The sequence below is a fragment of the Dromaius novaehollandiae genome, chromosome 5 (genome assembly GCF_036370855.1).
Source record: "Dromaius novaehollandiae isolate bDroNov1 chromosome 5, bDroNov1.hap1, whole genome shotgun sequence".
In the NCBI taxonomy this organism is placed as follows: Eukaryota; Metazoa; Chordata; class Aves; order Casuariiformes; family Dromaiidae; genus Dromaius; species Dromaius novaehollandiae.
The window spans coordinates 67,132,173-67,148,223 of record NC_088102.1 but is presented as its reverse complement, the minus strand read 5'-3'; the positions used below and the strand labels follow the sequence as shown (position 1 = coordinate 67,148,223).

Genomic DNA, 16,051 nt, shown 5'->3' with positions numbered 1-16,051 from the left:
CTCCCTCCGAGCCCAGCAGCAACACCCACCGCCCCACTCAGTGCAGTGAAGGAGGCTGGGAGGGAGACGGAGACGGAAAGGGGACCAAGGTACGCATTCCTGATGGAGGTCTGAAGCAGCTTGCAGATCCCTCTCCAGGGGTATAAAAATCGTGAGGCAGCAGCCCAAACCATATCCATTTCTGTAGGTCGCAAAATACATCCCTGACTCAAGCGGCCAAAATTGGAAGCTGCAGGGGAGGAGAGGGAAAAGGGAAAACAGCATCCATCACCCCAAAGACAGGCCTCCTTTTAGAAACACCGCTCTCGGGTCTGGGTGCAAACGGCTCGGGAACCCTGAGCCATCGCCATCACCGCACGGAGAGCGGCTCCGCCGGTCAGGACAAAAACCCCTGAGTGATGCCAGACGAGGATACGGCTGTGCCCCCCTTCCTCCCCCCCCGGCTTCCTCGGGCAAGTGGCTTAAACTCACAAGGGTGCCCTGGAGCTTAATTAATTCCCGGGCTGAGCGCTCCGGGAGGCCTCGGGTGCCAGGGGAGATTAAGGGCCTGCTCGGAAAGGCAGCGGGGGCACGTTTGCTCTCAGCTGGGGATGCGCTGGGAGGTATTTCAGCCTTGCAATAAATAAATAAATAAATAAATAAATGAAATAAAAGGAAGCAGAGAATTAAAGCCCATGAATAAACCTCTGCTCCTCCCCCTGCAATGTCCCCCACACCGGGCTGTAATCCGGTCCTAGCCAATACCTGGACCATTATGTAACCACCCGCGAGCGGGGAGGAGGGGGCCGCTCCTGCACCTCGCTCCGGAGCAGGGGGCGGCGATGGCTGCGGGTTTGCAGGAGGCATCAGCTGATGTTAACCCTTCCCGCTCCCCGCCTGGGTCCTGCTGTTCCCCCCCACCCCGCAGCTCCACGTGACGCCGTCCACCGCAGAGGTGACCCCAGGCGGGAGGAGGGCGGACGCGCCTCTCGCTGGCTCCTAGCTTTGCAAAAACTGATTATTCTGCTTTATTCTCCCGGGGATTTACGAACAGCTAAAGCCGTTCAGGAACCGCTCTCCGCAATCCCCTTCCAATCGCCCAGGCCGGAGCATCGCTAAAGCGGCTCGGGGTGACCCGCGTCCCCCCCCCCCGCGCCGCGAGCAGGGTGATGTCACCGGCAGCCAATGCGGAGGGCGGCGCGCGCGCAGCGCTGGCGGGGGGGGGGGGGGGGGGGCTCCACAGATGGCTCCAGCTGGGCCCAGCATCTGATTAATCGCCTGAATTACCCTCACTTTGCCATAAAATTACAAGGCGGGGGGGTGGCTGGGAAATGGAAGAAGGGGGAGCGACCCGAGGAGAGTGCGAGCTGCGGGGGGGGGGGGGGGGGGGACATCGCCCCGCGCCGGGGGCCAAGGGCTTTGCCCCCGCCAGGGGAGCCACGCGCGGCCAGGCCCAACGTGCGGCCAGCCCCAGCGCCGTGCCACGGGGCGACACGCCGGCTTCGGGGCGTTGGGCAGGCGGAAGGGCTAACGCCGAAGCAGATCCCGAGATCTGCTCCAGGTCCAAGATCTCCCGGCTCTCGCCCCGCTCACGGCTAGTCCTCAGTGACAGGAACGCTACCGGCGGGGACCACCCTCGCTAGCCCCCGCAGTCCTGGAGGGGACGGCAGACGGGGAGCAGGGGCTGGGCACACCGCAGCACTGCAACGCGCGCTCACGGGGCGATCGGGGCTGGAGGCCCGTTCCGTGGCTCTGAGCCACCACTATTATTTAACCAGGAGAGATAGAGAGAGGAGCCTGGGAGAGATAATATGCCATGACACCGGATAAGAGCTTCTGGCGTCACAAGGGAGGAGGATTACATGTCCCTGAATGGAGTTAGAGATGACAGAGGGGAGGGGAAGAGTTTTTAGCAAGAGATTAAGCTTACAGCTCCAGGAAGGCTTTGGTGGGGTTGTCCGCCAGCACACAACAACCCCTAAGGCTGATATACCTGTCAGACTGGCCTGCGGAGGGCTCCCGGATGGGGGTGCCTCATCACCGGGGTGGGGGGAAGAAACAGGGACGTCCCTGAGGACAGCCCTGGGGGTCTGTGGACACATGAGCTCATGCTCCATCTCTCTGAAGGGTAACAGCAGAGCCGAAGAGAAGTGGCCTGGTAACAAGGTGCCAAAGCCGAGAAGCAGGACGTACTGGACAGGCACAGACTGGCCCTCGAATGGGACTGTCTCTGCACCCCTGCACCCCATGCTACGACGGTCAGAGATCCACCCCCTACATCCCTCTCCTGGGGAGGAGGAGGTCAACGGTGCACAAAGGCAGGCAAGGGCCAAACCCCGTACCTTCATCTTGGAGGCTGGCTGGATGAGCTCTGTAATGGAGACCTTGTCTTGCTGGAGTCGCCTCTTGACAAGCTTGGAGCAGCAGATGTTGACGGAGCTGAGGACGTGCCAGGAGTTGTACTCCACGAAGGAGCGGCTGTCGATGACCAGGGTGCCCTCTGCCCCGTTCCTCAGCAGGCTGGCCAGCTTCTTAGGATCCATCACCTTGCGTGGGAGTCTGTCCCCTGCCATAACGGGCCCGTCCCCTCTGCAGCGAACGGGGGGAAGGGGCGGACAGCCAGGGCAGGCAAGCCAGCACCGGTCCCCCCACGGGGAAAGAGCGAGGGGGTAAGGTGTGAGCAGAGCAGCACCCGTCCTGGTCTCTTCACGCGGCTAAAGCCTGGGATGCCAACTCATTGTGCTGAACCTGGAGAGGAAGGGAAGGAGAAAAAGACTGTAAGGCATAATGCCGATCAGAGTCCACTGCTTTCCCCTTCGAGCCTTCTTCCTCCTTAGCGACCCCCTGCCTCTTCCATCCCAAGCCCACTCTACCCCTTAAAACTCATTCCCCTTGACTATGAGCTTCTCTGCTTGTATTTCACGGCACCTTGACTTCCTCCACCTCTCAGCCCAGATCCCTCAAGCAAGAGTGGGGGAAGCCAAGAAGGAACGGCTGGCTGTACGAAGACTAGCAATTTATATTAAGAGCCTCTATCCCCATCCACTATCCACTGGAGGTGCAGAAGGAGGCAGATCTACAGAAACGAATCAGATGGTAATTCTGTTAAGCCCTGTAGCCCAAGCCACGCTCCATCGCTCCTTTGTCCCGTCACCAGCTTGCGGTAACGCAGACAGGGCTGGGTAAGAACAGGCAGCCACCGCAAGGCTAGCAGAGAACTTAAAAGCACATCAGACCTTAAAAACTACACAGAGACCAGAAGTCTCTGTAGCCCAGTCTTCAGCGGTGGTTGGTGGCAGATGCCTTCAAAAGGGAGAAACAATGAGACAAGAATACAGGCGCGCTTTCTAGGTATATTTGCACAGCTTGCAGTCATCTCTAGTTTAAGAATCTCCTGGGCCAGAGGTTTTATCTCCAAATATAACAGCCCTCAGTAGAGCTTTCTTCCATGAATTTGCCTAATTGCTTTTTGAAGCCATGTTAGCTTTTGATATGCATGCTGTCCTGTGGCAGGGAGTTGCACTATTTGCCAACTATTATGAAGAAGTCCTTCCTCTGGTTTGCTCTGAATCTGCTGATGGCTCCTCTGGATGACCCTTGGTTCCTATATCGGAAGAGGCCATGAACGCACATTGCCTATTCGTCTTCCCCAGGATTCGCACCATTTTTAGAGCTTATTTAGGAGTCTCTAAGCCCGTAACATCTACAGAGCTGGTCCTTGAGCCTTGCTATCACTGCAGACCTGCATGCTGCATGTGCAGGCACACCAGAGATCCATATGGGCCAAAGTGTCTCCTCCTTTCCCTGTTCCCAGCCTAACGGCTCCAAACGATTTGCTTTTTCTGACCTCTGTTGAAGATGCAGCTAATGCTTTCACAGAACCACATATGTTCGGCTTTAAGGCTTCACTCCTGCACAGTAACAGCTAGTCCAAGACCCATCAGACACCCCACCAAACCAGGTTTGCCCACCCACATCCATCACTTCACAGTGGATTTCACCTGCCTTTTTAATCACCCCCACCTCAGGACGGTCTCTCCTGGCTGCAGGACAGTCCCTCCTCCCTCCCAGGTCTGAGGCAGTGATGTTCAGCAGCGCTTGCAGTGCCTAGGGCAGGAGGAACCAGGCCTGCTTCATCCCCCCTGGAGCCTCCTCACTCGCATAGGCTTTGCAAGGGGATTCACAGAGCGGGAGGTGTCTGGCTCCACCTTAGGAGCAGAGGATGGTCAAGTCAGGTGGTCTGTGAAGTGCTTCAGAAGAATGAGCTCCCTCCAAGTCCAGCTTATGGGGCTAGCAAGAGCAAGAGGCAACCTGGGGGCATTTAGCTTAGGGTGTCGTCTTAAGTTTTAATGGCCCACGTCATTGCAGGCATGTTTTAATGGCATTAGGTTTTAACGCCACTGTAGTCATTCAGAAAATAAGTAGGGTTATTACCAGGCTCCTTTTGCTCCTGCCAGACGGTGTTTTAGAGAGAAGCCACAAGCTGTTGCATGGAAGCTTTAATGCATCCGAATTAGGAAGACTATGAATGCTGTGCCTGAAAAGGCCACAGTAAAGACTTTCATTGACTTCTGCAGGGCCAGGGTTTGGTCCATGGACTAGGGCAGGCTTATGAGTCACCCTGACCTGAGTAAGCCAGCTCTTGGAAGCTCCTGTACTCTAAGTCCCTGCAGCATGGGCACAACATGGCAGGGATCTCACCGCTATGGTAGCGCTGGGCACAAAGAAGATGCATGGGTAGGACATGCCACTGTGGTAACGAGCAGAGACCTTGCTGCACCTGGTGCTGTGCTACATGTAGAGGGAAAGACACTTCTTGCTTGAACTGGATAATCACCTTTTACACTAAGAAAATAAAAGGTCCTTACACTGAGCCTGACACCCATTTGTATTGCAAAAAATCCTGCTTGGCAAGGAGGTGTGTGCGTGCATGAAATGCCAGCGACCTCTGTTACCAGTCACCAATGCTGGAGGACACAGCCAGCTTCCAGAAAAAGGATGTCAAGGCACCGAATACAAGGAGGGGGGAGTCGGCATTTGCAGGTTTCTGGCTCGGGACCCCAGAATTAGCAGCCCCCCATTGCCCTGGGCTACCGGACCTGCTTTGCACAGCAGGAGGAGAGACGTCCTGAGCTTCAGGATCCAGGTTCCCAACATCAGGCCACGATAGGACGCATAACCTTCCCCTGTCCCTGTAACACACGCACGCTGCCTCTGCTAACATACCAATTCAACTTAGGGGAAAAAAGGAAAAAAAAAATCCCTTAAAGACTGCAACGGTGACGGCTCCTCCTGGCACGAAGCATTTTGCAGCCCCGTGGCACGACGGCACGGCTGTCCCCGGCTCTCTCCGGCCCCACAGCGAGCTTGTAGCGCTTTGTACCTCCTCGCGCGGCCCCCAATTAGAGCTGCCCCTCAGCAGCGGGCTGGCGGTCCCTGCCCTTGGCGGACCCCCCGCTCCCCGCACGCTGCCCCCTCCCTCCGCCCCCCCGCTGCACTCCTCCAGGGGGGCTTAAAAACTGAAACAGTTCTAATTAGGGGGTGTGAGGGGGAGCGAGGCCGGCTCCTGCCGGGATGTGACACACCTCATTACGTCGCTGCCGCCTTGCCAGAAGACCCCCTGCCGCAGCTTGGCTTTAGAGCCGGGGCAGCCAGAAAGGATGCAAATTAGCCAGCTTTTCCCCTTCATCTTTCTTTCACACCCCGCTCCCCAAATCACCCGCTCTTCTCTTCCCCATCAGGCCACCGGGCTGTGAATACGTCTTGATTCTTCCAATTATAGCCAAGAAATAAAAGGGAATGGAGAGAGGCGGCAGACAAAAAGATGTGGATAATACTGAGATGGAGGGATACCAATGAAACACTGAAGGGGGATGAAAGAGTGATCTGATGCATCGGGGACACACGTGCGGCACAGCATCTCTGGAGATAACAGGGTCCGTTGCCCTGCTCTCCGGATAACGAGCAAGGGGTAAGCTTCGGGGTTATCAGGCACAATTAAAGGGGTCCAGGAGAGATAACGCATCCTTGATCTCCTAATTGCCCTGTGAGAAACCTGTTTGGAGGAGCCTTTCCGAGCATGAAGTTGTGGCAGATGACTAAGAGGTTACATGGGAGAAACCAGAGGCAGAAGGGGAGACAACACAGCTGGAGGTTTCCTGCCTCAGCTACGAGCTGACCTCCTGCAAAACCACCAGATAAACGTCCGTCCCAGCACGTCCAGCTAGACCTGGTGGCAGAAACACGCAGGACAGCGAGCTTGACCCGCTCCGGGCTCCACCCTAGAGACGTGAGGGAGGCCAGACACGGCTCCTCCGCTCTGCTCCCCTCCGCAGCCTTTTTTGTTCGACTGAAAGCGTTTCCGCAGGACGGAGATAACCAAGGACGGTCACAGGGAGCTGCGACCTTGGTGCCAGACCAAGGCACAGGAACAGTAGGGTCCTTCCAAACTGGTACGGTCTTGTACAGCACAGTTCTTCTTGGCCAACCAAAACGCGGTGTCAAACACTTGTAGACGATAAGCAACAGAGCAGCGTTGAGTACTTGTCTCCCAGGTTCCCCGGGCCAGTGCTACTGGAGCAGTAGCACCACTGCAGGTACTTATGGATCTTCTGGAAACACCTAGCGTCCCTCTGGCCACGCGCTGGGCGGGCACTAACACAGGCTCTGCCGCTCCAGAGCGCTTTGGAGCAAGCGCCGGGCGGGACGCAGCACGAGTGGGTGGCAGGACCACTGCCACCAGCTGCTGTAGAGGCCCTTGCTGCTGCTCCCACCTCCATTCACGCATCCAGCCAGGTCGAACAGACGAGCTACCTCACTGCCAGCAACCACACGAAATTTTGAAGCCAGACTAAGCGGCAGGGGCTCACACAGAGAAAACCAGAAGAGCACCAGCTACCAGGGCAGGCAGGTAGAAGGGGGGAACGACCCCAAGTACCAGCAGAGACTATGGTACCTCCACAGCGCCTCGCAGGCCACGTGCGAGGTGGTCTCTGAAAAGAAGAAGCTTTAACACCTCCTCACCTGGGCAGGAGGCAAGGGGAAGGGAAGGAAGGAAGCTGTCCTCCTGCTTCTGCTCTGCTGGGTCATAAGGAAAGGCGAAGAGGAAGGCACAGGCATGGCCGTCGAGCACTGCTGAAGTAAGAAATTTCCTGTTACCTCACCATGGTGACAGGGGAGCAGTCTCCAGAGCAGAGGGAGAAAGGTTAACCTGGAGCCTAAATTAGGGTTTCAGAAACATAGCTGTGTCCCTCACTTATCAGTTTATTAAAGCCATCTTAATCTTCTTGAGTGTTCCTGAAGAACATTACCATAATCCTTTAATCCCACCTCTCCCTGGAGTGCCTGTAATGAGGAGATGGGCACATGGCTTAGCTGAATGGGGACAGCAAAGCAGGAGGGGCCATGCCACAGCTGAGGGACAGAAAGACGGGCAGAGAGCTTAACGCACGAGCTGGGCTACCCACACTCTTCAGGAGACAGGAGCAAGCCTGTCCCTGGCAGGTACCTCCATGGACACACATCGCAGGTGAACAGTGTGCACCACGGGTTTGACACATGCACGGTGCAAGCCGGGCTGAGACCGTACCCCCACCGCAGCTCAGCAGGGCTCTGGGGGTCCCGGTTCTGACCCTCCTCTGGTCAGGCCAGGCAAGAGAGCAAGGATATCCGAAACAGGCCCCGGCCTGAGTTTATCTGTGTGCCAGGACAGACCAGCAGGAACTCACCCCTGGGCCGGCGGAGGCTGCTCCCGTCCTGCCTTCGATTCGGCATCTTGCACAAGGCTTCCAGGAGAAGCATGTGCTCAGGGGAAGGGCGCAGAGCTGGTTTCTCCTGTACTGGAGACGTTAACAGGAAGGCCAGTACATCTGTGCAGCAACCCTAAACCTCACTAAGCAAGCGAGCAGTTGTGTCTAGCAGGGACCCTTCCCACAGGGTCTCATTCAAGAGCTGTTCCCCTTGCTGCCTCCAGCAGGCCAGCTTCACTGTAAGAAGCTATTCGTTCACATCAGGAGTGCCCTAGCTTCTTACTCCTGGGTTTTCCTCTGCTCCCAGTCCTTTCCCAGCTCTTCCCACTGTTGTTTGAGATTTATGTTCAACATAAGTGCAGACAGAAGCAACCGAGACCCAGAGAAAAAAGAAAGACACTTTCTGCTATGTAGAATAGCCCTACCACAGAGACAGCAATTCAAAAGTGTTTCCAGTTCTGCTTTCCTGCTCCAGTCCCAGCCAGAGGCGCAACAGCGTGAAGGACCTTAGCAGCCCTGCTCTTCATCTTCTCCCACGGTCTTTTGGGGATCTGTGCTGAAATGCCAAAATCTGCTTCTAACAAAGGAAGGAGGTTTGCGAAAAGCAGAACTCCTTAAGACTAGAAGCAGAACTGAGACACGGTGCACAACACGGAGGAGACGTTGTGGGAACCATCCCGCCACGAGCTGGACTGCGCGAAGATGAAGATGTGGAAGGGCCAAACCTGGAGCCAGGCGATGCAGGACGAGGTGCCTGCACGTGACTGAGCACACAGCTCAGGGGACAGCGATGCCCTGGGGACCGGCAGCTCTAACTGCACAAACAAGTTGCCACGACAGAAGTGAGACTGGACCTACAGCATGCTCAATAGATCTGCAATCATCATCCCATGAGCACGCTCTTTCAGTGGCATTGCCCACCCTCCATTTGCTGAGGGAGAAGAGTATGCACACAGGGCTGTAACCACAGAGGAACTTCTGCTAGTTTGTCCCTGGGTAACCCATGAAAGCAGCCGTCCCCCCAAAACTGCCACCTCCACTTGGGGACCCAACAGCACTGAGCGCAAGCGATTTGCCTCTTCCCCAAGAGGGACCCACAAATGCCCAGGCAGCCGCAGAGCCCTCGAGCAGAGAGGTAGCTCACGGGCAATGCAGGGCAGGAGGCGACGGGGCTTTTCCATCCATCTGGCGTCGGATCAGGACCGGCAGCCGATTAGCCCCTGGAAGGATTGCCGGGAAAGTAACTGCTAGCTTACGGCCTGTGACGCTGGCAGCGTCATGCTGGCCCCCAGCTCTCCAGACGTTTATTAAGATGTAAAATCTGGCACTTTCACCAAGATCTCCACCCTTTTTCCTCTCCATCCCCTTATTTCTTTCAAGTACTGGGGCACTTCACAAACTCCCCTCAGCAGGCTCCTGCTGTTTGAGGGGTTCCTAAATCAAGGGACTATTGCTAATTATTATTATTATTTTGCAGCAGCAATCAGGGCCACGGGGCTCATTAACAAGTTAGCACCTCTGGTTTCCCTGGAAACTGCGGAGCTGCCAGGCAACAGGCGCTCAGCGGGCCCAGGCGCCGCTGACAGCCTCCGCAGGCCAAGCGCCTCCGGGAAGCGCGAGGCTGCTTCGGCCTCGGGGGCTGGAGACACCCAGGATGGCATTCAAACCATGGTGAGATGCACGGCCAGGATGCAAAGGCAGCTCCAGGATGTCCCCCCTGCTCTGTGCCAGCTACTCTCGACCTTAGCCCCTCCGCTGCTCCCCTTCTGCTGCTCACAGCACCACGAACTAGCAGCTTTCCCTTCCTAGCAAGGGGCAGATGTTCTCCAAGGATGGGAAGTTTGGAGCACGAGTGATCCAGCGGGAGAAAGCTGTGTGCAACCTGTAGCAGCCACTTTGGAAGCCATGCAACCTCTGAGGATTTTTTAGCAGCTACTCAAGACCCCTTTAACGGGCATCACAAAAGATTTCCCTGCTTGAAAAGTGAGTCTTTTCTTTTGTTTCTTCCTTAAAATGAGTTCATCTGAGAAGGCTGGAAGCACTGCTGACCACATTGACCAACCCAGATGCAAAGCCTGCACGTTCAGCCCTGCCCCAGTGGAGCTGGAGGACACAGAGCCACTCCAGAACCCACCAGCAGGTACCTTCACGTGGACCTGTAAAGCTGGGCTGCTTCAAGGGGAAGGAGGCAAGAGGCTGCGAGGGGAGGTCCCAGCTGCGGGGCAGACGCTGCCTCATCTCTGCCAGCACCTAGAGCACCATGAGATGCAGAAACGGAGACAGACGCTGGCTTTTGCACGCCAGTGGGATGCAGAGGGGAGCCAGGCGCAAGACTTCACCGTGCCAAGCAGTGCGCACCCAGAACCATGCCCTTACCTAAGCAGACGGGGCCAGGCAAAGGGTGGGAGAAACGGGACATCTCCAGAGTCCCAGGGGCACAAGGGCAACGCTGCAAAGGCAGCCCCAGGCCCCTTCTCACACACTGCTGCCCCACATGCACCCTTGGGGACCCACAAGAATTTTCCCAGGACAGACAGAGCAAGACGCGTGCGATGCTGATCTCATATCCTCATTCTCCGCTTCCTACACACTGCTCTCCGGACGAAAGCCCCTGGGCACCCCCTCATGCAAGCCATGCACTGGAAGCCTCCAGGCATCGGGAAGGGGAAGCTCCCACTTTTTCCCACAGCACATCCCTCCAAGGCAGCAACTGCACCTTTGCCAGGATTTCAGGCCCAGCTGCTTGCTGAGCTCATTCTTATTTCCCCCCCCCCCCCCCCATACTGCTTTCTCCTTTTAATTCACACGGGCTGGAAGCTGCCCCTAAACCACACGGCGCGTGTGGCGGGGAGCTCCAAGCGGGCCCTGTACGCCGGCTGTCTGGGTGAGCTGCACGTGACGGAGCAGCACCCGCTAGTCTCCCGGAGTCCGAACTTCCCCTCAGCAGCCAAAGCCCGAAGTCCGGACGCACAGAGGTGTGCTCCGTCAGAGGACACTGCTGGAAAAACAGGAGCCCGTTCAAGGTGACAGACGGTGCGTTCACACCAGGCGAGGGGAACGGCGCGGAGGCCCGCGGCAGCCTCTGGCCGCGGCTGGCTGACCTCCGTCGCGCGGCCCGGGGCTGCTCCCGCTCTCCTCGGACGCTGCAGGCGCTTCGGCCGAGCCCCAGCTGCCAGCGGAGCGGCAGGGAAGGCGGTGAGGCGAGGGGAAAGGGAAGGTGACGCGTCCTGCCGAGCCACGAGCGCGTCCTTCACGTGCACCTTCACCCCGCAAGGCACACCAGCTCCTCTGGTCGCAGCCGGACCGAGGCGAGGGGCCCCTCGTCCCCTCCCACCGCCTGATGTTACGCCAGCGGCTTCGGGAGGGCTGCGACTGCAAATGCAATCGCTTCTTAGCTCGCCTCCGTTGAAGGGCTCCGTGCGCGTTAAAGCATTTTCAGACCAGCTGCAGCCAGAAAAATTTGACTGCAGCCCAGGTGGTCAGTCTGGAGCTCAGACTGCTACTGGGTCAGGAATAGCCAACAGCAACAGCAGAGAAGGGAAGCATCCAGAGCCTAGATGACAAGGTCAGTTTTCCCCTCACTAAGACTCATACTTCAAACATGATTTATATGGTTTTCCCCCTTAGTGTGAACAAATGCTTTCATTTTAAAGCCTACAAAAGCCAAAACCAAAGGTTACCCAAGACCAGCCAGATGTTTAATCACTGCCGTTACCCACACTAAGGGTGAAGCTATCAAGCACGCTGCTTTTTAACACAAAGCTATCCCATTTCCCTCCTCATCCTGCCAAGCCGAGAGCTGGCCAGGAGCTGACGGCACCGCTCCTTTGACCGGCTTGGCGCACGTCACAGCCAGGTGGAAGGAAGGGGACATGTTGCGTAGGACACAGGACATCCAGCACTGCTGGTGCTTTGGGGGCCCTTGCTCCCCACTGCCTGAGGCCCCAGGCACGTTTGCTGCATCCCAGCCGGATAACCACACGAGCCCACGGATGGGCGGAGGGGCTGCCACCGGCTTGTCTTGGGGATCTCCAGCGGCTCCTTGGCCTTTCTGCAGTAAGAATGGCCAGAGGCAGCCCAGAAAGGTAGGTAGGCAGGTGGGTGGTTCGTCAGGGTTGGTCTAGCTCTGTTGTTCTAGGACACCAGGCACCATAGATGCCTGCTGGGTGCATTTTCAGTCTCTTGGAGAAAGGTCTGCCAGGACCTGAGTACTATTTTCCCACCATACCTACATGCTAAAGGAAAGAAAGCGCAGGATTAAACTACGGTTCTCCATGATAGGAGATACATACATCCGCATTTCACTTCTCAAGAACAAGCAAAAGTGAAACGAATTTGTCCACCTCAGCAGAGTCCCCAGGACTGTCTCGAGGCTGGCGAGGCCCAAGGCTGTAAGCGCACACAGAGGGAGGTAAGTTAGGACCTAGCAAAGACAGAGGAGCTCCACTGGCACCTGCCCACCTGCAGTGTCATCCGTCCCCCATATTTAAATGGCAAACAGCACCCATGGACTCTTCTGGCTGGTTTTATGCTGGTTCTGATAACAGCTGACGCAAACTGAGGTACGGGTGCAGATTCTAGCACCGGTCTGCAGCCAGTAAAAGCCAATGCTACGTCACTCTACGCCAGCTGAAACTAGAAGACCCAGAATTCGGTTCACATCCAAGGGCCTACACTGCTTTTCCACAGGACGATGCATGCCCCAGGGCAGGAACATGCCTTGCAAGACTCTTCTGACTCGGTCCAAGGCCTGCTAAATTTCCTATATACACACAGTAGATAAATCGCTCACATGTTTGGGATGAATTAGCACTTGTCAGTTCAGGTTCCACCTCTTATCACAACCACAAAGAGCAGCCACCAATTTTGGGTTTCACAGGATTACCTTTATCTAGAAGCAGCTCTCAGAACGGCAAAAGACAAAGCTAACATTCCTGCCCCACTCTCTCCTTTTCCCTTACGGGCTGTGATTCATCGCTGGGTGGTTTGTTAGCTCAATCTGAAGTCACATGGGGGTCAAACGGAGTGTTTCGCAGGTCTTCCCTTCATCCTGACCACCCCGGACAAACACAGGTCCACTGGCCACAGAGAGCCACAGCTTATTAGACAGAAATCAGAGCTCCTCTCCATGCAATAGATCCTGCAGGCTAGCCTGCTTACTGACAGCTACGTTTTCCATGGTTTCTGTAACATGGACCCTCTCTTTTATCCGCTCTCGTCGTTGCTACCGTAGGTGGCGAGCTACACGAACTCATTAACCATTTCCCTAGCGGGGTGGTATTCCTCTCACCAACTCCAGGCAGACACTGAAGCACGATTTTTTTTTTCAATGCCATAGTTTCAAAGAACCAGAGATGTAATATGATGTACAGCCAAAGCTTCAACATCCTCCAGCTAGTTTCCGTCTCAGCCAGCCTTTGTTATTGGCAATTTTCAACATGTAACTGAAAGCACACACCAAATCTTGCCTGTTTAGAACTGGGAGTTGACCTGCAGCTAAGTAAGATCAGCTCATTCCTCCTCACCTTTCTTCCAGTCCTTCTAGACCCCACCAGAGTCATACTTATCTTTATTATCAGTTACTGCTGAGTGAACCTTGCTCAGGTGGCAGACAAAGAGGCAGCCAAGCTCAAAGCAGACGGGATTGTGAGGATGACACAGAATTACAGGCATCAGCATTCAGCGAGCAAACGGAGAATGCACAGATCTATTTTTAATGGCACAATGCAAGTGCTGTATAAAAGGACGTATCCAGGGAGATTTTGCCCAGTCAGAGATTTGCGTTAGTTTTGCTGCAATAATCAGCTTCACTCAGCATGCAGGAGGCATTTTGCCCCTTCGCCACCCCAGAGAATAATTCGGGGAGCTGCATTTCGGTTTAAGCTGGAGACCTGTTTCTCTTGGTCACCTTCCCGGTCTGCTGCATCCTATTGGCTTTCCGCCAGGAAAAGCGGAAAATGCTGTGAGCAGCAGGTAAGGAGTAAAGGGGAAGGCTGGGCATCCAGGCAGCGGCTGGCTCCTGGGGCACGCGCTTGGCTCCCACGCTTTGGCCCAGGCGAGCGAGCAAGGCCGTGTGGGACACCTTTGCAAGACCTGTTCCTGAGTCCACTAACAGAAACAAAGCCCCGTCTATAACACCAACGTGCTCCTCCCCGTTTAGACAAGGTGGGCAGGGAAAGGGTGAACTGCGAAGCGTTCCCTGCTTCGATTTCCTCCCCTGCATGCACACGGTTAATCTATTTTTCATACGAGCGCTTAGAAGTCAGCAGTGCTGGCACCCTCTCCACACCAGCTCTCCGCTCAACAGCCTCAAGTGCCAAGCGCGGCTCAGCCTGTGCCCATCCGCTCCCCACGCAGGGCTCCCGGCCAAGGCAGATGAAGAAGGAATGAATAACTCCACTCAAGCTAAAGCTCGAGGAGGACCAGACTGCGATCGCAAGCTTAGAAACCGGGGTCCTTAAAGGCAATGCAAAAACAGTCAGATGCTGTGGATGCTTCTTGGTTGCTTCTTTTCAACACAACGCCCTGGATGCTGATGGACCCTATCTGTCTGGAGCAAAAATGGTCCTGAGTTCCTCAGGAGAGGTTGGATTTCAATGGGAGATGTGTAATTTAAGCAGATGCCGGTTTAATGCATTTAATTGTTTGACTTCCTTGAGAAAAAACCTGCAATCACCTAATAAATGGACTGAAATGTCTACCGCAGCTTCTGCCACATCAGCTGAATTAACATTTGCCAGCTTTGAACAGCAGCTCTCCTCAAAGAGCTAAATCCCTTATTAAGAAAAGGAGAGATGCAAAGCTGTGGATGTGGGCACACCGCACACCTATTAGCCAGATGAGTAATGCTGCTCGGCAGAGACAAACCGGAAAGACACACGGCATCATTAGCAGGGCTCAGGGACGTGTGCTGTGAAGGGGAGGATGCCAGGGTTATGCTGTCATTGGAATTTCCATGCAGGATCAAAGCGACGGTCCACCTTGTTTCAAGCCCTCTCGCCGCCACTGCTTAATAACAGGTATTTTTCAGAAGCAGGGGAGAAACAGGACGGCAGGCAGTTATGGAACAGTCGCAGAATAATTTAGGTTGGAAGGGACCTCAGGAGGTCACCTGCTCCAACCCCTCTCTCCCTTAAAGCTGGGCTAACTTCAACATTAGATGAGGGTTTCTTTTCCTTCTAGTGACCTAATGGGTCTTCCCCAAACACCAGCGGGCTCAGAAATCATGCTCCCCATAACTCAGCGTGCAAGAATGCTATACAGAGAGCCTCTTTCACAAATGGTAAGAGCACTCAAAGTGCTCTGGAAAAATGCCTGAAGAACACAAAGTCTCTGCCCCAAGAAACCTGGAGACTCAGTTTAAGATGATACACTGAAAGCAGACAAGTCACACACGCACACATCAGGATGGGCAGACAGGAACCGTGAGGGCTCTCCATGCACAGGAAACAACACAGGAAAAGGCATAAGGGGAATAGTAAGAAAAGAGGGAAGCAAGGAAGCATTTCTAGTCCCAGATAGGCTGCTGGCATGATCTTAAATTAACTCAGTGCAAAGTGCGTCACTTGCTTCATCTTCATGCAGCACAGCCCTAGCATTAGCTGTTCTGCACTGTATTGCTCCCCATCTGTGCTAGGAGACTCTTCATGTAGTAGACCAGTTCCCGGCGAGTGCCTCCTGGTTTTCCCTCTATCCCAGCCTGGGGTGCTACAGCCCCTGTCTTCCAAAATACTGCTCCCTTCCAAGGGTCATTAACTGGGCAAACAAGCTCCACGTGTCACTTTTGGGAACTCTGGGCTCAGGGCAGGCAAGAAGTCCAGAGAAGCTGCGTGCACAGCATGGAGTGAAGCCCCCTGCACAGTAACCACAGGACCACAGCATGGTTGAGGTTGGCAGGGACCTCTGGAGGTCATCTAGACCAACCCCCCTGCTCAAGCAGGGTCACCTAGAGCACGTTGTCCAGGATCGTATCCAGATGGCTTTTGAATATCTCCAAGGATGGAGACTCCACAACCTCTGGGCAACCTGTTCCAGTGCTCAGCCACCCTCACAGTGAAAAAGCTTTTCCTCAGATTCAGGTGGACCCTCCTGTGTTCAGTTTGTGCCATTGCCTCTCATCCGATCGCTGGGCACCACTGAAGAGAGTCTCACCCCATCCTCTTTACCCCCTCCCTTCAGATACTTATAGACACGGATAAGATCCCCCTCAGTCTTCTCTTCTCCAGGCTGGACAGTCCCAGCTCGCCCAGCCTTTCCTCATATGAGAGATGCTCCAGTCCCTTAAGCAGGAAGTACGACGATTGAGGTAGAAAGTCTACAAACAG

The 16,051-nt window shown here is 55.3% G+C and overlaps 1 protein-coding gene across 4 annotated transcripts in view; it reads right to left on the bottom strand.

Moving 5' to 3' along the window:
• Positions 1–16,051, bottom strand: part of DUSP8 (dual specificity phosphatase 8) — a 53,715-nt gene that overhangs the window by 33,829 nt on the left and 3,835 nt on the right. For all 4 annotated transcript variants that reach the window (XM_064513151.1, XM_026092778.2, XM_064513152.1 and 1 more), the window contains exon 2: positions 2,322–2,727. In XM_064513151.1, coding sequence (XP_064369221.1) covers positions 2,322–2,552 — 231 coding nt within the window. In that variant the 5' untranslated portion in view covers positions 2,553–2,727. The remainder of the gene's footprint in view (positions 1–2,321; positions 2,728–16,051) is intronic.